The 24,579-nt window shown below is 43.1% G+C and overlaps 1 protein-coding gene across 2 annotated transcripts in view; it reads left to right on the forward strand.

The window, feature by feature from the left end:
• The window catches only part of ZEB1 (zinc finger E-box binding homeobox 1), a 209,422-nt gene that overhangs the window by 167,393 nt on the left and 17,450 nt on the right, over positions 1–24,579 (forward strand). For both annotated transcript variants that reach the window (XM_073334398.1, XM_073334399.1), the window contains exon 5: positions 12,674–12,876. In XM_073334398.1, coding sequence (XP_073190499.1) covers positions 12,674–12,876 — 203 coding nt within the window. The remainder of the gene's footprint in view (positions 1–12,673; positions 12,877–24,579) is intronic.

Genomic DNA, 24,579 nt, shown 5'->3' on the forward strand with positions numbered 1-24,579 from the left:
GTGTGAAAGTAACAACTAATACATGCGATAATTAAAACATTTGGGTTTGGATTATTTGTACTGGGAGTTGTTAAGTGGAAATGCTAGTCTACAATAACGGAGTGTAAAATAATGGTCTAGTACTCCATTTGATAATAAACGTAAAAGCATAATAAAACAACATTTAAATTAATGTAAATGGATTGAGTCAAACTAGCACACTTTCTGTAAAAGTAACTTGTGTCTCTGTAACAGGCTGGCTATTTGAAACATGTAATAAAAATAATTGGCAAAGAGAATCTGCTAGATGATAATTCCTTGAAGATCTAAATCATTTATGGCAAGTTCCTTCTCAAAAGACTAATAAGAAAATAAGAAATACTGGCTTACGTACAAAATCCTCTTCTGGAATAAGAAATGGCTAAACAGCAGAAAAATAACAATTAATGGTTGTTTATCATAGTGGAGATAAATTGCAAGATGGATAAAAATGATTATTTACAAAAAATTAAATTATTTTTTAAATTTAAAACACGATTTTTAGTTGAAATCAGATTTTTGATTTACATGTTGCTAGTTCTTTCTTCCCATTTTATAACCTTACATTGCAAAAATCGATGTTCTGCACTAATTTTCTTAATTAGCTTCCTGGTTGTTAGCAAAATTCAGAATTTATACAGATTTTTTTCTATTAAGAAGTTTCTTACTGGAAATTCGTAGCTGTAATGAAAAATGCTGATCTGAACTGAAAAGACAATTCCAGAGTCTTATTCAAATCCTTACTGCAAGAACAACACAAACACAATAATTGATAAACAAATAGCCCATGGCCTATTTGCAACCAACATCAGCTTTAGATGTATTGAACCTCCACAAGTCAAGAAAACAGAAGTGCTTTGACCGAGCTATGCTCCATCAGCCATTTGAAGTCAATGGGACTTGTACTCCTAAAACGTTCAAGCTGGGAATTTCAAAAGCACTTAGGTATCTACAAAATGGCTTAGTAGCCTAAATGTAGGCTCTGATTTTTGTATATTATGGCCTGTCTGTATAAAAAAAAGTTCAGTTACTTTGTTAATCTAATAAATTTAAATAACTTGTTGTGTTAACACCTAAGGAATTTTGTTTTGAAGTGACAAAGATTTTATGCCATGCAAAGAGATGTTTCTTTTTTAATAAAAATAAAATATTAGCTTCTGATGTTGCAAACATTTACCATCATCAAACATGTATACCCTACTGAGAACTGTTGCATCAGCCTACTGAGAACTGTTGCATCACCAGGCATCATGTAGTGAAATTCCAAGATCTGGCTCAATCCTGCAAATCCATGAATACTTGGGGGCAGTGCTAGGTAGGGTCAAGGCATGCACCCCTTTGCACATCAATAGAGAGATTGATCGCACACTGTGCTTGGGTGTTTTTGTTCATCCTGACGTCATGGCTGAAAAGTATGGAATGCTGCTTTTCAATGTAATGAGTAATTAAAGGAAGGCCAGATCTCTGCAAGATTATGACATTTCACACAAAGTCAAACAAGTGTATGCTTAGGATTTGGCACTAACAGTGCATATGGAGTGTCTTTAGGTGCTTCAAGTCTGCCTATAGGTCTAGGTTTCTGATCCGTATATAGAGGTAGTACACAGGTTTTGAGATATCCTGAAGTTTGGGCTGGTCTATACTAGAAAGTTAGTGTAAGCTTCTTACCTCTCAGGGCCCAGGTGCCGCCTCTGGTGGCACTGGGGAGTTGGTCAGGCAGCCTGGAATGCAGCTGTGCAATTGCACAATAGCAGTTCAAACCTTCAGAGGACAATTAAGCAAACAACCAGTCAGCCAGTAGCCCAGGCCTCCTGCCTGAGGTGAACGGCAATAGTCTATAGCCCACGCCCCCTAGGTGTGGGCTTGAGCAATTACACGGTCTATGGTCCCGGCTGCCTGGCTGGGGTAATTGACTATAGTCTATGGATCAGGCTTTCAGGCCTACAGTTAGGTTAGCTTAGCTACATTGCACAGAGTGTGAAAAGTTCACACTGTTGACAGACATTGTTAAGATGACCTAAGCCTAGTGTAGACAGCACTAGGTCAATGGAAGAATTCTATCAACCTAGCCACTGCCTCTCGGAGAGGAGGATTTTCTGCAGCAACAGAAGAACGCCTTACGTCACTGTAGTGTCTACACCAGTGGTTCTCAACCTTTTTATCATTGTGGGCTGCAGGCCACAGGTTAAGAACCACAGAGCCCTCCCTCCCTCCCCCCAACCTCCCACATTCCCCTGTGCCCAGCAACCCCTGCCCAGAGACCCCTCCACAGAGTAGGACCAGAAGCTGAACACGGAACTGGGCAGCTGGACACTGGACCACAGTGCAGGGCTGGGCAGCCGGATCTCACAGTCGGGACCCTGCTGTCAGGGGCTGGGCAGCTGGCAGCTGGGACCCTACCACCCACGGCTGGGCAGTCGACTGCCAGGACACCGCCACCCAGGGCCAGGCAGCCGGCAGCTGGGACCTGGATCCCACCGCGCCAGGCAGGCGGTTGGGACCTCCAGTGCCAGGCCAGGATCAAAGTGCCTGGTGCGGGCCAGCAGCCAGTACCTGAGGTGCAGGGCCAGAAACGGAGCCCCACATAAGACCTGGGGGTGCTGCAGCACCCCCACAAACCCCTAGTTCCCAGTGCCCCCCACCCCTTCACTGCCCAGAGCCCTCTCCTAGCCTGCCCAGAGACGCACTCTCCCGCAACCTGCCACCATGCAGCACTCACCAGCCCCCTGCTGGCAGGAGCACTCCAGCAGGGTGCCAGACGAGGTCTCCCACTCAGCTAGCCCCGCTCCCTGCCAGCCCAGAGTGGCAAATTTTGAATATTTTTAGAACACAGCTGGGCCGCAGCTATGTGCTATTTGGGCTGCATGCTGCTCAGGGGTTCAGGTTGAGAACCGTTGGTCTACACTACAGCGTGTGTAGTATAGACGTACCCCAAGTCTCAGACATTTTTGCTTCCATAAGTGAGACATGTACTTCATGCAGTAGGCTGCATGATATTTTCATCAAAGAACATCCAGTTTGCTGCAAATATTTGGACGCTGCCTGTAGCCTAGCTAAATGAACTCATCAACACTCAATATAATAGACAATTCCACCTGCACCAGTGGTTCTGGTGGCCCAGCTCCAAGATTCATGCCATGAGGCATTCAACCCCATAGTGGAGACAACATCTTGGAAGGCAGAGCTGAAATTCTCTGATTTCTCCACTAGCAGGGCAGCATCGTTGGTGTAGTCTTGGTCAGTGAAAACTTCTTGACCCACCTTGATTCTGACATGTGAAGCGGCAAGTCCCAATATCCAGTTGATAGCTTCACAGAATAATGCTGGGGAGAGAATGCATCCCTGCCACATACCTGGGGTCATGTAGAAACATGGAGAAAGCTGTGAACCACTACACACACTTGGCACCAATACCAGTGTGACGACTGCACACCAGATTTATCTAAACATCTGGAAAGCCAGCTCCTTTCAGGGCGAGGAAAAGTGCTGACATATCACCTAATCAGAAGCTGCTCTGATGTTGTTATATGTCAAATGGAGTGAGTGGTTAAATTTTCAGTGCAGATCAGCCAGAAGCCAGAGGTAAGGATGGAGTCTATGGTCAACCACCCAACAGGGAAAACTGATTTCTGTGGAGGACAATGTTTGTTAAGGAGTGGCTGCATCCCACCAAGACAAACGTGAACAAAGACCTTTCTAGGGACCAATAGCAATGAGATTGGCCTGTAGCTGCCACATTTGATGTGAGATCCTTTGCCCTTGTACAGGGACACTATGATGCCGTTTTCCATTCTGCTGGTATTTTGCCTGATGCCCACATTTTAAGAACATGCCAGTGGTTACTGGTTCCAAGGTACCTTGAGCAGCTCGCGCGGAACCATTGACTGACCTTTCATACTTTCTTGAGTGACAAAGGTTTTGTGTTCTTTTTAGAGGGCTTGGTCATGTCAATTCCATTCGAAGTGCGCGCGCCTATGTGCGTGGTCATTGGAGATTTTTGTCTTAGCGGTATCCGTAGGGTTGGCAGTGGTGTTGCATTCGTGCACAGGTATATCAGGCACCACCAACCCTACGCCCGATCAGTTCCTTCTTGTCTCTCGTGGTGGTTAGTCGGAACGCCTTTCCTTGCATACCAAGGGCTAGCAGTTTTTGTCTTTACTGACTTCGAGCCTTAGGGCCTTATAAATAGTTTGTTTATAGTAGTTAGTGTTAAATAGTTGTTAAGTGTAGTTTGCAGTTAAGAGTCCTAGCAGGGACTTCACCCTGGGCTGGGTTTAAGTCCTGCGTAGACTGCAACAGGCCTATGCCTGTAAGTGACCCCCATTGCAGCTGCCTCAAGTGCTTGGAGGAATCACACCTGAGAGATGAACACTGTATTTGTAAAAACTTTAAACCCTGCACGCAGAAGGAGCGGGATATTCATTTACGGGCTCTCCTTGTGCAGTCTGCCCTTCAGCCGGCTTCCATGCCGTCCCACCAGGACTCATTGAGTACTCATCTGCCTCGGTGTGCAGTGCTCCGCTCGTCACCATTCCCCCTTTGCTGGTGCCCAAATAGAAGGCTAGGAAGCAAGGCTCCCCAACACCAGGCAAGAAGGGCCATGGGTCATCAGGCAAGAGATCCACTTTGGGCTACCCGGCCACTCCACAGCCACACATTCGTGCCTCCCCAGTTGGGGCCTTTAGCCCTTGAAAGGTCCACCACTAACTCCTAGGAGCGGCGTGGAACCTAAACTCCTAATGGCACTGACACCTTCAGAAGCTCCCCCAGCACTGAGAGAGCAAAGGCCTCCACTCATGCCATCAACGCAACACATGCCTCAGGAATCAGCAAAGGCTCCCAGTGTGGGCAAGCCAGCCGCTAAGACCTCTCAGGGGGCAGTGGAGCACTGCCAATCCCCCAAGACAAAGCAACGCTCTTCACCTTCACGCTGCAGATTGCCGGAGTCACAGCCCAGATCCTCTGGGGCTTGCTCTCGGTCACTGGCACCGCGATCATGGTCCCCGCCATCTTGACCTGGATCACCTAGAGGGAGACACTGTTCTCCGTACTACTGGCACCATTCACCCTCCCACCCATCATCCTCTCGGTGCAGGTCTAGGTTGCCTGCTCTGTGGGAGTGCTCCCCATTGCATCTTGGTCCCCTTGACAGCTGTCTCCGACGGCGATGGTCAGCAGACAGACTCAGGCATCAACGGCTCCACCGTGGTCACCAGAAGGCGATTCCTCTGGCACAGAAGGACAGTTCAGCCCTTCGCCTACACTTGACCGGTGCGAATGGGCCTGAAGCCACGTCAACATCAACTGTGCCGCCCTGACAGAACGGCCAGTGGCCAGCGTTGTGGCCAGCGCTGTGGCCTTATTGAAGTACATGGGGAGTACCGGTCATGGTGATGCCCCCTTCACACCGCTCATCGGCCAGTGCCTCAGCGCAACAGCTGGCAACACGGACGGCACTGGGCTTGGTGCACAAGGCACGCTTGGACATCAAAACAGAGGAGCCTGCACCTACCCCTAAGCCTCCCTTCCCCCACAGGAGAAGATGCCCCAGGGCCTCCCCCGGCAGTACAGTCATCATCTTCATCCCCAGACCAGGTGGTTGCGAGGGCCAGCCTGACAGACAGTTTTAAAGAACACCAGGCCATTCTTCATCGGGTGACCAAGAACTTGAGCCTGGGGGTGGAGAAAATGGCTGAACAGGCAGACACCTTGTTTAATGTCCTGTCAGCAGCTACCCCAGCCTGTGTCGCACTACTAGTGCATGACGATGTCCTCAAGATTGCCAAGGCCCTCTGGCAAACTCCCTCATCCATCCTTCCCACCTCAAAAAGGGCAGAAAAGAAATACTTTGTCCCAGCCAAAGGGTTTGAGTACCTTTACATCCACCCTCCCTGGGGCTCACTGGTGATCTCTGCAGCCAATGAAAAGGATAAGCAAGACATACCAGTTCGACCCCCAAAAGAAAGAGGCCAAAAGATTGGACCTGTTTGGGAGGAAAATTTATTCACCTGTCAGCCTGCAATTCTGCATGGCGAACCATCAGTCCCTCCTAGAGAGATACAATTTTAACTTATGGGACTCCCGCCATAAGTTCAAGGAGTCACTCCCTCAGGGCTTGGCCCAAGAATTCGGCACCCTGGTGGAGGAGGGCACCACAGTGGCTCAGTGCTCCCTTCAAATGGCTTGGGAGATGGCGGCTAAGGTGGTCGCTGCAGGTGGTTATGAGACACAGCTCCTGGTTTCAGACTGCCGGCCTCTCCCAAAAGATGTAGACCTTGATCCAAGACCTCCCATTCCATGGGATCGGTCTTTTCTCAGAGCAAACAGATGCAAAGCTGCATGGGTTGAAGGACACTTGGGCCACCCTTTGTTCATTGGGCATGCATACGCTGCAGTCTGCAAGAAAGCAGTTCTGGTCATCATCACCCGCTGCCTAGGTCTTGGCAGTCTCACCTGCACAGCTTGGCGCAGCAAAGCACCTAAGGGGCCAGAAGCATATGTTTTGAGGGTGCAGTCGAGAGTGATGCCCCAGTCACCTCCCAGGATCCACCCCATTCTTTCATCAACCATCTTCATCCGTACCGTTCGGCCTGGTTGCGAGTCAGCTTAGACTGATGGGTGCTGGAGATAGAGTTCACGGTCTTGCAGGGTGTAACCTTGAGACACTGAGTCCACTTCCATTGGCACTGCTTGTGAGTCACCTAGAATGGAATTGATATGAGCAAGCACTCAAAGAAGAAAAAATGGTTACCTACCTTTTCGTAACTGTTGTTCTTCGAGATGTGTTGCCCATGTCCATTTCATTACCCGCCCTCCTGCCCCTCTGTCGGAGTTGCTGGCAAGAAGGAACTGAAAGTGCATAGGGTCAGCGGCGCCTGATATACCACCACATGAGCATGGCACTCAAGGGGGCACAACTGCTGACCCAGCAGATAATGCTAAGGCAAAAATCTGGGACAACTGCATATGTGGGCGCACGCACACCTGGAATGGAATGGCCACGAGTAACACATCTCAAAGAACAACAGTTATGGAAAGGTAGGTAACTGTCTTTTCATCCCAGTGTCTGCAGCCATGTGGTTTGCCAAGTGACATGGCTCTGGACGGTTGTCAGCAGGTGAATAGTTGAGTATGCTTTCATAATGTGTTGTCCTTCTGTCCAGGACTTGTCCATCAAAGAGCAGAGTGAGTTGCCTGGTTTTGTGATGGGGATGTTAGAAGGTTGTTTATGGCTGCCAGTCAGGAGTGTGATGACCCTGTAGACAGGATGCAGATTGTTGTACTTTAGGCTGTCCTCTGCTTCATTGGCCAGGAAGTTGATATAGATCTCATGGTCATGTTTTACCCCTTCCCCCAAGGCCCTGCCCCCACTCCACCCCTTTCCTCAAGACCCCACCCCTGCCCTGCCTCTTCCTGCACCCACTCTGCCCACACCCCACCTCTTCCCGCCCAATTCCTCCCCCTCTCCCATGCATGCCCCTTCTCCGCTCCTCCCGCTTCCTCTCAGCACCTCCTGCACTCTGCAAAACAGCTGATCACAGAGGGCAGGAGTCACTGGGAGGGACGGAGGGAGGGAGAGGAGTTGATCAGTGGGGCCACTAGTGGGCGGGAGGCGCTGGGGGAGAGAGGGGTGCTTGCTGCCAGTGGATCCTAAGCACCCACTAATTTTTTTTTCCGTGGGTACTCCAAGGCGGAGCACCCATGGAGTAGTCACCTCTGCTTGTTAGTGGCACAAAACTAAGCAGCTTGTGAGACACTTGAAAAGGATGCAATGAAACTGGGGAATTAGGCAGCACGATGGAAGACTAAGGGTGGGATTTTAAAGTGCACCTGATTTATTCCGTTACCATTTCTCCATTGACTTCACTGAAAGCAGTTTGCACAGTATGCATCCGATGAAGTGAGCTGTAGCTAACGAAAGCTTATGCTCAAATAAATTGGTTAGTCTCTAAGGTGCCACAAGTACTCCTTTTCTTTTTGCGAATACAGACTAACACGGCTGTTACTCTGAAAACTGAAAGCAGTGTTAGGCCACAATGAACCTTTTAAAAATTCCACCCTAAATGTAACTTAAACAAGTGCACGATACTGTAATACACATTGAGTGATACTCTGACTCGAATGGAGTGTGTTTCCACATCACTCTGCATCACTTAAAAATGAATTATAAATGGGGCAGAAAATAGACATTATAGAAAGATGATGATAGGATAGCCACACCTTTACATCTGATGAAGTGAGCTGTAGCTCACGAAAGCTTATGCTCAAATAAATTTGTTAGTCTCTTCGGTGCCACAAGTCCTCCTGTTCTTTTTGCGGATACAGACTAACACGGCTGCTACTCTGAAACCTTTACTATTGTGTTCAGTTTGCTCGCCCCGCCCAAAAGATAGGCAGAGAAGAGAATGAAAGTATCCACAGTAGGGTACAAGAAACCGTAGGTTCCACATAGTTAACCTGCAAACATAGGCAGAGTTTGGGGGCTCATGGGAGGGCATTGCCCCCAAACTGCAAGCCTCAGGCAGGCAGTCTGAGTGTGCAATGTAATGAGTTCTGCAGAGGAGACAGGAGACTACTAACAGCTTGTGCCCCTGAGGCAAGAAGTCAGAATTTTGTTTATAAACAGAGTGATTAACGGGTGATTAAGATAAGAAAGGGCTGTTAGGATGTTTCCTAAAGTTAAATGATCTGTTCCAAGCTTGGTGAACTGCAAAAAGTAAAAAGAAAAGGAGTACTTGTTTCATGTTCTCTGTGTATATAAATCTCCCCACTGTATTTTCCACTGAGTGCATCCGATGAAGTGAGCTGTAGCTCACGAAAGCTTATGCTCAAATAAATCTGTTAGTCTCTAAGGTGCCACAAGTACTCCTTTTCTTTTTGCGGATACAGACTAACATGGCTGCTACTCTGAACCCTGCAAAAAGTAAGTAGCCTAAATGATAGAAAGTAACCGTAGATTTTTTTCTACAATTGTTTCAGTTGTTGTACTCAAGAGGTGGTAACAAAGTTAGTAATATTTTTCTTTGAGAAGATAACTGACTTTTTAGACAAAGGAAATGCATTAGATTTTATCTACCTGGATGTCAGTAAGGCATTTGATACAGTTCCACATGAGAAATTACTTGTTGAATTAGAGAAGATGGGAATTAATAACTGAAAGGTGAATGAGGAACTGGTTAAAGGGAAGCCTGCAATAGGTCATACTGAAAGGTGAACTGTCAGGCTAGAGGGAGGTTACTGGTGGAGTTCCTCGGGGATCAGTCTTGGGACCAACCTTATTTAATATTTTTATTACTGACGTTGACGCAAAAGGTGGTAGTGTGCTAATAAAATTTGCAGATGACACAAAGTTGGGAGGTATTGCCAATACCGAGGAGGACCGGAATATCATACAAGATCTAGATGACCTTGTAAACTGGAGTGATAGAAACAGAATGATATTTAATAGTGCAAGATCATGCATTGAGGACTAAGAGCAAGAATTTTTGCTATAAGCTGGGTTATCAGTTGGAAGTGACAGTGGAGGAGAAAGAGCTGGGTGTATTGGATGATCACAGGATAACTATAAGCTATCAATGTGATGCTGCTGTGAAGAAGGCTAATGCAGTCCTAGGATGTATCAGGTGAGGTATTTTCAGTAGAGAGAGGGAAGTGTTAGTATCATTATACAAGCCACTGATGAGACCTCATCTGGTGTATTTTGTGTAATTCTGGTCTCCCATTTTTAAGAAAGATTAATTCAACGTGGAACAGGTGCGGAGAAGGGCTACTAGGATGATCTGAGGAATGGAAAACCTGTCTTATGATTCAAAGAGCTTGGCTTGTTTAGTCTAACCAATAGAAGGCTGAGGGGAGATAGGATTGCTCTGTATAAGTACATCAGAGGGATAAATACCAGGGAGGGAGAGGAGTTATTTAAGTTAAGCATCAATGTGGAACCCAGAACAAATACATATAAACTGGCCATCAATAAGTTTAGGCTTGAAATTAGGCCAAGGTTTCTAACCACTGTTCCCTCTACGCTGTGCGTGTGTCTGCACGCACATCCTAAACCCCACGCACATGGCGAAACACCGCATGCACAAACATTTGCACAGAAGCACAAACATTTGCACAGAATAAATTTTTTGGGCGCACGGCCTGTCAAAAATTTGCACAGAAGAAATTTTTTGCCCACACAGCTGGTCAAAAATTAGAGGGAACATTGTTTCTAACCATCAGAGGGGTGAAGTTCTGGAGCAGTCTCTGAAGGAGAGCTGTGGGGGCAAAAACACTAACTAGCTTCAAGACTGAGCTTGATAAGTTTATGGAAGGGATGGTATGATGAGACTGCTCACAATGGCATGTGGCCCATTGGCGACTGCCTGTAGCAAAAATCCCTAATGGCTGGAGACGGGACACTAGATGGGGAGGGCTCTGAGTTACTACAGAGAATTCTTTCCCAAGTATCTGCCTGGTGGGTCTTGCCCACATGCTCAGGGTCTAACTGATCATCATATTGAGGTCAGGAAGGAATTTTCCCCTGGGTCAGATTGGCACAGTCTGTGGGTTTTTTTAACCTTCTTTTGCAACATGGGGCATGGGTAACTTGCAGTTTAAACTAGTGTAAATAGTGAATTCTCTGTAACTTGAAGTCTTTAAACTATGATATGAGGACCCCAGAGCTTAGGGGTCTATTACAGGAATGAGTGCATGAGGTTCTGTGGCCTGCAGTGTGCAGGAGGTCAGACTAGATGATCACAATGGTCTCTTTTGACTTTATTAAGAGTATCTGAGTAAGAATATACATTACGATTTTAAACCTAACCAGTGTCTCATAAGAGACTTGGCACAAGATGTCAGAACATGTAAGTATTAGAGCTGAGTGGGTTTAATATTTATTTAATTTTCTTTCTTGATATAGGAATTAGATACAATGCTCCTGTCAGATATTTCTCAGCTATTATCAGCAAAAACACTAGAGTTTTCAGTTGCCTAAGTCAGTGGTTCACAACCAGGGGTATGTGTACCCCTGGGCATTCGCCAAGGTCTTCCAGGGGGTACATAAAGTCATCTAGATATTTGTCTATTTTTACAGCATGCTACATAAAAAGAACTAGGAAATCAGTACAGACTAAAATTTCATACAGATAATGACTTGTTTATACTGCTCTATATACTATACACTGAAATGTAAGTACAATATTTATATTCCAGTTGATTTATTTTATAATTATATGGTGAAAATGAGAAAGTAAGCAATTTTTCAGTAATAGTTTGCTGTGATACTTTTGTATTTTTATGTCTGATTTTGTAAGCAAGTAGTTTTTAAGTAAGGTGAAACTTGGGGGCACGCAAGACAAATCAGACTCCTGAATTACGGTTAAATCTCCTTCCCCCCCAATCTGAAATGGAGCCTCTGGGGGCAAGTACGGAATTTGTCCCCTCCCTCCCATATGTTGCCCTGGTGGCCTGACTGGAACTGCCCCCCCTGATGTAGAAGTCAAACTATACCTATGCCTGCAAATATGAGCATTACTTACCCTGAAAATGCAAAGATTAAGAAGGGACTTAGTTGAGAGACACAACACTACGAAGAATATAGTGAAAATTGATATGTCTCCTCTTTTCTTTGTCCCTCTGTGCAAGAACAATGGAACACTCGATAAAACTGAAAGGCAGTAAATTCCAAGCAAACAAAAGGAAATGCTTCTTTATGGAGCATATAATCAGCCTGTGGTATTAATTGCCACAGGTCATCAAGATAAATAATTTAGAACTACTTTCAAAGGTACTGGCTAATTTTATGAGTATTAATAATATTTGTAGTTATGCAAGTTAAAATAACAGTCCATGGACATTTACACCTTGTGCTTCAGGGTATAAGATCATAATCAGTGGGGTTCAAATAGAAATTCTGCCCTCTCCTTTGCAATAGTTCTGCACAGTTGGATAAATTGCATGATGGCAAGAATTGCCTTCCATTTCCTCTGAAGCATGAAGGATTGGAACTGCCAGAGGCGGGATACTGCACTTAATAGATCAATAGTCTGATCTAATATGGTAAATCCTACATTCCTAAAACCAGGTTTTTATTATGTGAAAATAAAATAAGAGACTTTTGAAACAATATTTTCATTTTTATTGTTAAATATGTGAGAAGATTAATGGCCAGGATGTTTACAATGTTATACATAAGTTACTTTCTGTATAACATAGTTATGTTTAGATATCAGTGTAAGCGTTCTTGAATATATGTACTTACATATAAAACCATAAACATGTCTTCTCACATACAGTCCTGTCTAGTCATAGAGAGACTAATTCTGGTTTTACTTTGTTGATGTAAAGCACAAGTAACTCCATCAAAGTCAGTAGAGTGACATCAATGTGAACCTGGGTGTAAGTGAGATCAGAATCAAACCTGTTTGTTCTCTGCTTTCTTCCCTCTTTCCTCAACTGCATATTAGTGACATTTGTACCACAGGTAATGAGTGAATACATGCTAGGAAAAACTGAAATAAGAATTCTTATTCTGAGGTATATTCCTCCATGTACATTATGGAAATTACATGAACTCACGTATGTGAAAATATATCCCCAATATGTTTATTCATATTAATATATTTGATCTTTCATTTTATCTCAATAAAGGTTTATTGTTTGTCCTTTGCAGGAACACCAGATGCATTTTCCCAACTGCTTACCTGCCCATATTGTGATAGAGGTTACAAACGCTTTACCTCTCTGAAGGAACACATTAAATATCGCCATGAAAAAAATGAGGATAACTTTAGTTGCTCATTATGCAGTTACACATTTGCATATAGAACACAACTTGAACGCCACATGACATCACATAAATCAGGAAGAGATCAAGTAAGTGGAAGTTTTATTAATTATATATTGATTATCATAATTGTAACAATATCTATAAAGACTTATTTATGTTAGCAATAATGCAAAGCTAAGAGTGTGGGTATACCAGATTACCTACATTCTAAGGTCCTGATCCTATGGTCTTTGCTTGGGCAAACTTGCTATTAAATTCATACTTTTCTGTTGGTAATCACTGTGGGATTAGGCCCCAAATGAGGTGCCTTCAGCCACTTCATGTACAATAATTGAATTTCTTGAAGTGTTTTATTGCCTTATAGGTAGTGTGTTTTCTTAAATTTTGTACCAATTGGCTATTGATGCCTGAGCCTTGTGACTACACCAGATATTACATCAAATTTTGTACTCAACCAATGACGTTTTTTTTCACAAAGATCATTTGATAATTTTGGATCTCCAAATGCATTTTTCTTGCTTTCTTACTGCAGGAAGAATCACTGTCTTTATGAAATATAGGTTGTAAGTAGGTTCTTTATGGACATTTGAGTAATGAAAATAATTGTTTGTACATAAATAAAATGATGCAATACTAGAAAAAATCAACAAAAAGGCCAAAAATTATTCTAAACATGTTTTTTTGATCCTGAAAGGTGCTGAGATCTCACATGCATGCTGAGATAAGTGGGACTAACAGATTACTCAGCTCCTCTATTCCTCTTGTATGACTGACTCTCAGGATTGCTTATGATGTATGATCTTGGTATAGCTGTTACTTTGGCAGGTTGTAAGTAACTTTCCATTTGAACTTCATTAATTCATAGATATTTTTTTTAAAGCCAGAAGGGACCAGTACGATCCTCTACCCTGACCTTCTGCATAACGCAAGCCATAAAATCTCATCCATTCATTTCTGCATCAAGCCCACAACTTCTGTTTGAGCTAGAGTATATTTTTTTTTAAAAAAAGCCACTCTTAATTTAAAGACTAAGTCACAGAAAATTCATCATGTCTCTAGGTAAGTTGTTCCAATGGTTAATCACCATTATTGTTAAAACATTGCACCTTATTTCTGAATTTGTCTAGTTTCAGCTTCTAACCATTGGATCTCAATTTACCCTTTTCTGCTGGATTTAAGAGCTGTCTGCTATCAGAAATATCGTCTCTATCTAGGTACTTGTGGACTATGATCAAGTGACCTCTTAATCTTCTCTTCAATAAGAAGCTCAATATGTTTCGTTTAAATCTATCACTATATAGCTATATGTCTCTCACTATCATTTTTCAGTTCTCAAATCATAATTATAGCTCTTTTCTGAATCCTTTCCAATTTTTGAAGTGTGGACACCAGAACTGGACACAGTATTCCAGTAATGGTCTCATTAATGCCATATACAGAGGTAATATTATGTCCTTACACCTATTTGTTATTCCCCTGCTTTTGCCTCCAAGAACCATGTTCATCCACTTAGCCACAGCTTTGCACTGGGAGCTCATGTTCAGTTGGTTATCTACCATTACCTCTAAATCCTTTTCAGTGTCATTACATTCCTATCTTGTAAGTGTGGCCTACGGTCTTTGTTCCTAGATGTATGACCTTTCATTTGGCTGAATTAAAACGCATGTTATTAAAATGAGCTCACCTTACCAAGCTATCCACATCAGTTTGTGTAACTGACTTGTCCGCATCATTATTTACCACTCAATCAATTTTTGTATCATCTACAAATTTTACAAGCAATGATTTTGTTTTCTTCTAGATCATTGATAAATATACTGAATGGCATTGGGTCAATAGCGGATCCTAGTGGAACTCCCCTAGAAACACCTCATAAGTTTCCCCATTAAAAAATTGCTTTTTGAAATCTATTTGTTAACAAGTTTTTAATCCATTTAATATGGCTGACATTGATTTTTGTATAGTGTTAATCTTTATCAGAATGTTATGCAGTACTAAGTCAAGTACCATGCAGAAGTCTAATTATATTATGTCAATAGTTACCTTTATCAACTAAAATTGTAATATCATCAAAAAACTATATTAAAATTTGTTGACAAGACATATTTTTCATAAAGCCATGTTGATTGGCATTAATTATTTTACTATCCTTTAAATCTTTTTACAGTTTTTTCTGGGATCAATGTCAAGCTAACTGGCCTGTGATTATCCAAGTAATTTGGTTTACCCTTTTCAAATAAGGCACAACTTTCACTTTTTTCCAGTCTTCTGGAACTTCCCCATTGTACCAAGAAATCTAACATTTCTTTTACTTGCAGCAGGAATAACTGTTTGGCAATCTTATCATACTATTTCTTGTATTCTGCTTTCTAGGTAGCTCTTTTGTAACTACTTCAAAGTAATTTGTCTTTGTCTCAAGAAGCTTGTTAGTTGTTGGTACTAAGGTTTTTGGCTGTTTCTCTAGAAGTCTCTGAACTCATAGTCCTAAGAAATCATTGTGAAGACCTGTGATATTCCAACAAAGCTGTGTCTCAATCCTTTGAATTCACCAACGTTTTTAATCGAGTTCTTTGTTTTTTATTCTGACTTTTCTGTTAACCCATTTGGCAGTGCATTGGTAAAACTTGATGTGGTGTGCTTGAAAGTATCAAAGAGAATTGTTCAAATGAGCCATTCATGAGGGATAGCTCAGTGGTTTGAGCATTGGCCTGCTAAACCTAGGGTTGTGAGTTCAATCCTTGAGGGGGCCATTTAGGGATCTGGAGAAAAAATTGGGGATTGGCCCTGCTTTGAGCAGGTGGTTGGACTAGGTGACCTCCTGAGGCCCCTTCCAACCAGGATATTCTATGATTCTAAGTATGGGCCTTCACTTGTTAACTCATCTGGAATCCAGTGCAATGTATTACACTATTACATTGCTATTTGACATGTTGTTCAAACCTCATTTAAAATAAAAACACATCAGTAGTCTATCAAGAAGAGACAAACTTTTCCATTCACTTCAAACAGATCTGTGCTAGCCTTGGACCCAGTTCAGTCAGGAATCTTACGTGATTTCAGAGGGTTTTTTACATTCCTTTTCCCCACATATATTGCAGACTTCACATTTTGGGTACTTTTCTTCTATGACTGAATTAATAGCTGACCAGAGGAGGATATCTCAGTCTCTGTTCTTACAGTTTTCAGTACTCAGAGACAGCATGGATTATTCTTAGCATTTCTGACTTATTTGTGTGATATTATGACGGGTAAAGAATTTCTTTGTAAAGAATCCCATCATATGCAACAATTTCATCTCTGTCGCAGGACATTTTATTTTTGGATTTGCCTGAGCATTTTCCGTTGGCAAGCCATGTAGAATTACACTGTCATGCTGTTGTAAGGTTGGATCATTTTGTGTTTCTTGACTCCAGTGGAACTTGTTTCACTCAGAAATGAAAGTAGTTTATAATGGTTATGTTTTCCAGTCATGGAACAGATACAATATCCTATGATTTAGGTGCTCTGTCAAGAAAAACCGGGGTATCACTGTGGACAGATCAATTACCATATCTTGTCCAAGCACAGCAATGATCAAAAAAACAAACAAAATGTTAGGATGTACAGTCGAACACCAAAGTTACAAACTAAACGGTCATCCACACACCTCATTTGGAACCAGAAGTACACAATCAGGCATCATCAGAGACCAAAAAAAAGCAAATACAGTACTGTACTGTGTTAAACATAGACTACCAAAAAAAAGTTGACAAGTAAGGAAACTGTTTTATTTAAATTAAGATGGTTAAAAGCAGAATTTTTCTTCTGCATAGTAAAGTTTCAAAACTGCATTAAGTCAGTGTTCAGTTGTAAACATTTGAAAGAACCATAATGTTTTGTTCAGTGTTACAAACGTTTCAGAGTTAGGAACAATCTCCATTCCCGAGGTGTTCATAACTCTGGGGTTCTACTGTAGATGGGACAGGAAATAAGACTGAGGATATTATAATGCCATTATATAAATTGAATGCATATCCTTACCTGGAATACTGTGTTCAGTTATGATTACTTCACCTCAAAAATATACAGCAAAAATAAAAGGGGATCGAGAGTTGAATGACAAAAATGCATGGAAAAGCTTCCGCATGAGGAGAGATTGAAAAGACTGAGACTGTTTAGAGAGGAGAAAACAGGGAACATGGTAGGGTACAAAATAGAGAATAGAGTAGAGAAAGGTAAATTGAGAGCTCCTGTTTACTCTTCCTCATAAGTTAAGAACAAAATAACAGCCCATTCAAATGAAAAGTGTCAGACTTAAAAATGATTGCGGAAATACTTTTTTTACACAATACATAGATTAACTTCAGTGCTGCAAAATATCATGGTGTCCAAAAGCTCAGCGGGGTTAAAAATAATTAGATATCTATATGGCTAAAAAGAGCATCACAATTACATTAAATACTCCTGAGGGAATTCTGTGCCACTGGGCGGGCACAGAAATCATGTCTCTCTGAAGATTTCTTTGCTTCCCTGCAGAAAATGACGGGAAAGCAAAGGGAAACTGCAAGAATGGTCACAGACCAGATGGCACCTAGTTTTCATCGCCTGGAGCAGCAGTAAATCACTGCGGGTGTGGGTGGGACGGCAAGATATGGGCGGGGGAGCGTGTGCCACTGCTCCTCCCATTTCTGCAGGTGCAGAGCTGCCAGGGTGAGAGAAGGTGGCCACTTGGGTTCCTAAGTCGGCAGCTGGATGCTGCCTCTGGGTCCTAGTGCCAGTCGACTTCCCCTTCTATGTGTGCTGGGTGGTTTTCTGTACAGTGGTGAGTGCCTGCCATGGGGCAGGGCAAGAGGGGTGGGGGAAGCAGGGAAGAAGCAGTGGGGATAGGATAGGACAGGGGGTTGTGGGAGTGAGAGAAGAGTTGGGGCAGGGGGGTGGGGATGGGGAAAAGAAAGGGATAGGAGAATTGGGGGGGGGGGGGAGCGGGAGCAGGTCATGCGGCATTCCCTTGGTGGTGGCAGCAGCAGGGGCTCCCCTGCTAAGCAGGCCCATCGAACCCCCACCCTGAGTACCCCCACTCCCCTGCACCTGGAAACCCCCTGCCCCCGCACACCTGGACCACCCCAACAAGCCACCCAGACCCCTCACCCCACTGGACCCCCACCCTACCAAGCCCCACTTCTCCAACATCTGGACCCCCCTGACTGAGCTACATCCCCCCCACACCCAGACCACCCCTGCTGAGCTCCAGCCACCTCCACAGCAGAGTCCCATTGTCCCTGCACCTGGAACCAACAAGTCTCTTCACATCCAGAATAACCACTGAGCCACGTGCATCCAGTTTGCCCCCCACAGAACCCTCTCATCCTTCACCTGGATCCCTCCACACTGGAATCCTGCTGGGCTGGGGCTGCCTGCCCACACCAGCTGCATCTGGCATCAAGGGGCAGGGCCCCGGCATGTTTCTGGGGCAGACCTGGCCCTTCTGCTGTGTCAGGGTCAGGTGCAGCTTCACTGCTGAGTCCCTGTCCCAGGGGGTGGGGGGCTGCCGGGTGATCTCCCATCTCTGTGCAGCCAGTGGCCTGGACCCACTGCCATCCTGGACCCTCCACATTTATTTATTGACAAATAAAATTTGCAGAATTTTGCAGAATTTTAAAATATTGTGCATAGAATTTTTATTTTTTGGTGCAGAATTTTTAATTTTTTGGCTCAGAATTCCCTCAGGAATAATTAAATAAGAGAAAATATTACAAGGGATATAAATAAGAATTCTTCTGGACATAAACTTTTACTAGCTGATGGGAATTAGGGGAAAAGAGCAGGTTATTCCATAATTATACATTACTGGGGACTTTCTTCTGAAGCATCTGGTACTAGCCACTGTCTGACACAGGATACTAGACTACATGGATCACTGGTTTGATCTGGCATGGTAGTTCCTAGATACTTAAGTGAATACTCCCTGTAAACATTTCTTGACTTTCCATTGGCTGTCTTACCTGCTATCTTTTAGTTGGCTTGGTTCCACAAGTATGGATACTTTCACTTTAAGTACTGCTGGATGTTCCTAGTGGTAAATGTTTTGGATGGTTCTAATGTATTCTGGTTGATCCTTGTTACTGTATACATGTTAATTTATCATTTAAGTAAGTTATAATTCTTTGAGTGGTGTCCCTGTGGGCACTCCACTTCAGATGTGCTGGACCCTGCACCTTTTGATCAGAGATTTTTGATAACAGTGCCCATTTGGCCGGTGATGCACCCCATGCATTCTTGTGTCCCACGCCAAGATTTATACTGGGCTGCGTAAATGAATGGCCCTCGGTACCTTCTCAACCACCTTTAGCCCAAAATGGAGTTTACTGTGTGCCTGTTCTCTAATATTTAGCTTTTTCCTCAAATAGTTACCTTATACTGTAGTTACTTACTGTTATAGTGTTATAGTTGTTGGAACAGTTGTTCCCTTTGTTTCTTTTTTCTTTAGAAACCAAAAAACATTTTATTTATAGAGATTATTATATTGTTAAGAGAGGTACCCTTATGGGGGTTACATTTTCTTTAGTTTGGCTCGAGAATGCCAGGCTCCCTGGGATTCAAGAGGTGCCTCTTTTGTCATGAAGCTATTCCAATAAGTGAAGGACACTCCCTGTGCCTCCACGGTCTGGGCAATACTCATATCTTCAGTGCATAGACCTCCCCGTACAGCCAGTGCCCTGTACACATGGACATCTCAGTCATGACACACTGGTAGAAAGATAGATAGTACCACGGCAGTGAGTATATCTACAGTACCAAAGTCCTCATTTACATCTGCCTCTAAGCTGAAGGAAGTAAGGAGTGGATCTTCAAGAAGTTCTCTGTCACCATCTCACAAAAAGTCTACAGAGGCCTCAGGTCACAAGGGGAGTTCCATGCAGGTTCCGAGTGAAAGTGCTACTACAAAGGTGAAGAGGAGTCTGTCATTTAAGACAAACTCAGTACCAAGTTTGGATACCCATACCCAGAGCTGCAGAGACATGATTGAAAAGACCAAATCCATCCTTGAACAACATGTGGTAACAGTAATAATAAAATCAGTGGTATCAAAAACAGCTCATCTGCCTATGGTACTGAGGGAATCCCGTATCAAGTGCTCAGTATCAGCTGTATCAGTATCAAAACCATCTGCTACAGGTTCCCACACAGCCCAATCTTTGATATTGTTGGTAGTGCAAGGGTTTAGGTACCCTAAGGATTTTATAATATCTTCTGAGTTGGAGTCTCCTCTGTTAATGGGTGCTGGGGGTTTGTCAGTGTCAAGACTCTGTCACTGAACCCTCTATCACATAAAAAACATCACACTCATCTATTCTGTAAGCTGAACAGCTATCCCCTTTCTTAGAGTATGTGGAAGAGGCTCTCAAATTTCAGTACAAGATTCCCCTGGCTATTATAGGACACATTATAGAGTCATAGAACTGGAAGGGACCTCGAGAGGTCATCTAGTCCAGTCCCTTGCACTCATGGGAGGACTAAGTGTTATCTAGACCATCCCTGGCAGGTGTTTGTCTAACCTGCTCTTAAAAATCTCCAATGATGGAGATTCCACAACGTCCCTAGTCAATTTATTCCAGTGCTTAACCACACTGACAGAAAGTTTCCTGATGTCCAACCTAAACCTCCCTTGCTGCAATTTAAGCCCATTGCTTCTTGTCCCACCCTCAGAGGTTAAGAAGAACAATTCTTCTCCCTCCTCTCTGTAACAACTTTTTATATACTTGAAAACTGTTATCATGTCCCCTCTCAGTCTTCTCTCTTCCAAACTAAACAAACCCATTTTTTTCAATCTTCCTTCATGGGTCATGTTTTCTAGACCATTAATAATTTTTGTTGTTCTTCTCCAATTTTTCCACATCTTTCCTGAAGTGTGGTGCCCAGAACTGGAGATAATACTCCAGTTGAGACTTGTAACTGTGCCTCAGTGGGTCACAACTGAGCATACCCAAATTCAAGACAAACTGCTGAGAAATAGAGTAGACATACCCCAAACTGGTGGTTATTCCTTCATAAGATATACCAAACCAGCAACAAAAGTAAACTTCTGTCTCACAACACTGTCTAACAAGAAGTTATAAAAGCAGTTTCCTTAAGTATTCCAATCCTTGTATCACCCCCCAAAACACTGGATTTAAAGATGAGTGGTTCTTTACAACTAGCCTCATCAAATAAAAGGTTCTTCTAATCCCAAAGGACCAGCCACACACCCACGTCAATATATAACCCAAAAATCATGCTGTTGCCAAGCCTTTAGTATCTAAAATCTAAAGGTTTATTCATAAAAAGAAAGAAAGATGAGAGTTCAAATTGGTAAAAGGAATCAAATACATACAATAAATGCAAAGTTCTTGGTTCAGGCTTGTAGCAGTGATGGAATAAACTGCTGGCTTGATAAGTCTGTGGTTGCTTCCAAATCATTGAAAGGACCTCAGTCTCTTGGTTAGAATGCTCCCATTAGTATAAGTCCATAGTCCAGTAGGAAAGAGGCAAAATTGGGGTGTTTCCAGGACCTTTTATACTTTCTGCCATGTGGAAGGGAACCCATTGTTTCAAACAAAGCCCTCAGCAAAGCTAGTGGAAAATTAAGAGGTTCTTTAAAAGATGGGAGTTTGGAGTCAGATGGCAAATCACCTGTCCACGCCCAATTTTGCTTAGTCTTAGCAGGAAGCCATTACCTATACTTCAGATGGAACATTAGCAGGACAGGTTTCAGAGTAACAGTCGTGTTAGTCTGTATTCGCAAAAAGAAAAAGAGTACTTGTGGCACCTTAGAGACTAACCAATTTATTTGAGCATAAGCTTTCGTGAGCTACAGTAGCTTACGAAAGCTTATGCTCAAATAAATTGGTTAGTCTCTAAGGTGCCACAAGTACTCCTTTTCTATTAGCAGGACAGTCTGTTCAGTGTAGATGGGCATCTCCCATGGTCCAGTGTCAGTTAAGTGTTTCTTGATGAGCCACTTAATTTGAATAGTCCCTCCAAGAGGTGCAGGCTAAATACCTTGTGGACAGTACCACAGGAGCAAACATTTGAAATCCAGATGTAGAGCCAATACTCATAACTTCAAATACAAAAATGATACATGCATACAAACAGCATAATCCTATTCAGCAGGTCATTACCTTTCCATAGACATCTTACATGCCACATTTTGTACAAGATTTGTTGCAATTATGTAACAGCAGTTCCAACAATGATCTATATGGTCATATTTTAATCAGAGAATATCACACTCTCCAACACAAAATTGATGCTCCAGACACTTCTGAATGTATCACTGGAACTTCCCATTCTTGGTTCTGTATTACCACAGCTCCTAACCCAATATTAGAAGTATCAGTGTATGGCAGAAATGGTTTATCGAAATCATGTTTGACTAAAACAGGAGTTTTCTTTGTAAGACTTATTATGGAAGTAAGAATATTATTGAATTTCTTTACAAACCCAAAGTAAAACTTGGTTAGACCAATAGTGGATTGAATCTGCTCTTGCACCATAATTCCTGTATTCTCGTGTGATCTTGCCATAAACTAATGAAAATAGCTAATTTATCCATACAAGCTCTGGCAAATGTTTGGAACCCAATTAACATCAAATCCATGTAGATATTGATGTTCTTCTTAGTGTAGGAATCTTGGCATTTAGCCATGAAAGCAATATTGTAGCATGCCTCAGTTTCCCTTTTCATACAACACATTAGGTCTTCAATGTCTTTTCTCCTGTGTACAGTTTCAAAACTAGTTACAGGCACTAACTGTGAAATATCAGTATCACCAGGCCTTTTAACATAAAGTGTGTTCTTATGTATCACTCTAAACATGTTCAAGGGTTTTTCCAAAAGATTATACATATTTACAGTTTTTGGTATCAGCAACACATTAGTCACAAAAGTTAATATTAGCATTAATATTAACATCAAATCCACTGCAAGTGTACATTTACAAGCATTTTTGTCATGCCATGCCTTCTGTTCAATATCATTGGGGTTTTGGCATTTTTGGTTGTTAACCTGTGGCTTCCATTAGTATGAAAAAGTTTTTTCCTTCCTCTCTGTCCTGTAGGGTAAAAATCTGAGCTCTCTGGTGTAACAGAATCCATTAGCTGGCTGGATGTGTCCTCTTTGCTAACAACTACCAACAAGTCTTTCTCCCCCCAGTCAGTCAGGTAATTTGCATCAACACAGACACAAGCTTGTTTACTAGTTTTCAGATTCTTAACCTTTACCAATTCCAAGGCTGGACTCTGTCTTAAAGAGAGATCATCCATTTTCACAAGCATGTTAGACTTAAGGTTCTTTTGTCCTTCCATTACCAATCTCTGCTTCCACATGGAATCGGATGTTGAGTCCACTAAGAGACCCCAAGACATCTCCCGAGTGTTTACATGAGAGTTTGCCTGCCATCCCCTGTATTTCCGAGAGATCAGTTGCACAGCTGTCCTGCTCCGTAGATCCAGCTACCCAATCTTCTCTCTGAACCTGAGACACAGACTGTTCATTTACAGAATCAACATGGAGACATTCCTGTCCCAACAACATTGCCTCCCCAACAATCTGGTCAAGCTTATAGGGCTGTTCAAAATCCCTACCAATTTTCATTCCATCTAAAACCTTCTCAAAGCTATCCACACTGAGTCTTTCTGAAGCAAAGCCAATGGATCCATGCACATCTGAAAGACTCTGAAACTACCTCAATCAAATCACTGCCATGCCCTTGCTTGCGAAAACTACCATGAGGATTCTTCTCCTTAGGAGCTTCTTTAAGTAGCAATTAATTTTTCACAGAAATTCTGCTCTTATCCTCTTCACCTAGTGCTTGCTTTAAAGGAACATTTTCCTGAGCAACAACAGACTCTTTCTGGGTTTCACGTAAATCCAGAATCACTTGTGGCACGTTAAGAGAATTTTCACACAATTCCCCTTTATGCAAGCTGCTAGACTCCATAGTTAGAGAGACTCCTCTCCCCCTCTGCAGCCCTTCTTGCTTCTAGTTTCCACACTGTCAGTGGGTAACATGGTTAAATCACCTTCATGCTCTTCTTGTGCCCTGGCAATGATATCAACCTGGTTAAACAGAGTTGCCATATCTTTACTCAGCAATACACTAGCACCAGGCAAAATAGAAGCACCAGAATCACCTGGTCCCTGGGATCTAGTTATGACACTAACTGGATGCGACCTAGTTACAATGTCATTCTCCCTAGCAGACACAAACTGAGGAACCTTTCCTTCCTGGGCTTTAGTTAAATCCAGAACCAACTCTCCTACAACTGATACATTTTCAAGTAGCATAAACTGAGAAGCACTTTCTGTCTGCTCCCAATCCCATGGAGCCACCAAAGTTTCCTCATCCAGAGATGCTGCCCTAGGAGCAGGACTTTCCGGTAATCCATCCAACAGCCTCAGCTTCAGCCTCGCCCCCACATGATGCGGTGTTGCATGGTTTGTCCTCCCCTTCCATCCTACAGGACTTCAAAGTACAGTAGAAACTCAGAGTTACAGACACCTTGGGAATGGAGGTTGTCTGTAACTATGAAATGTTCATAACTCTGAACAAAGTGCAGTTCAGGCTCCAGACCTGGCAGCAGGGGCTCCAGGCCCGGCAGCTGGGGCTCCCTACTCAGCACTGGCATGAGTTTGCAAGGTTGTCCCCCTCCCGGCAGGGTGTGTGTGTGTGGGTGTGTGTGTGTGAACAGCATGTCCCCTCCCAGGAGAAGGGAGGTAAAAAAGTGTGTCCTCCTCCCAGCCAGGGGAGGGGAGGTAAAAACTGCAT

This window comes from Lepidochelys kempii, chromosome 2, assembly GCF_965140285.1.
Source record: "Lepidochelys kempii isolate rLepKem1 chromosome 2, rLepKem1.hap1, whole genome shotgun sequence".
Classification (NCBI taxonomy): domain Eukaryota; kingdom Metazoa; phylum Chordata; order Testudines; family Cheloniidae; genus Lepidochelys; species Lepidochelys kempii.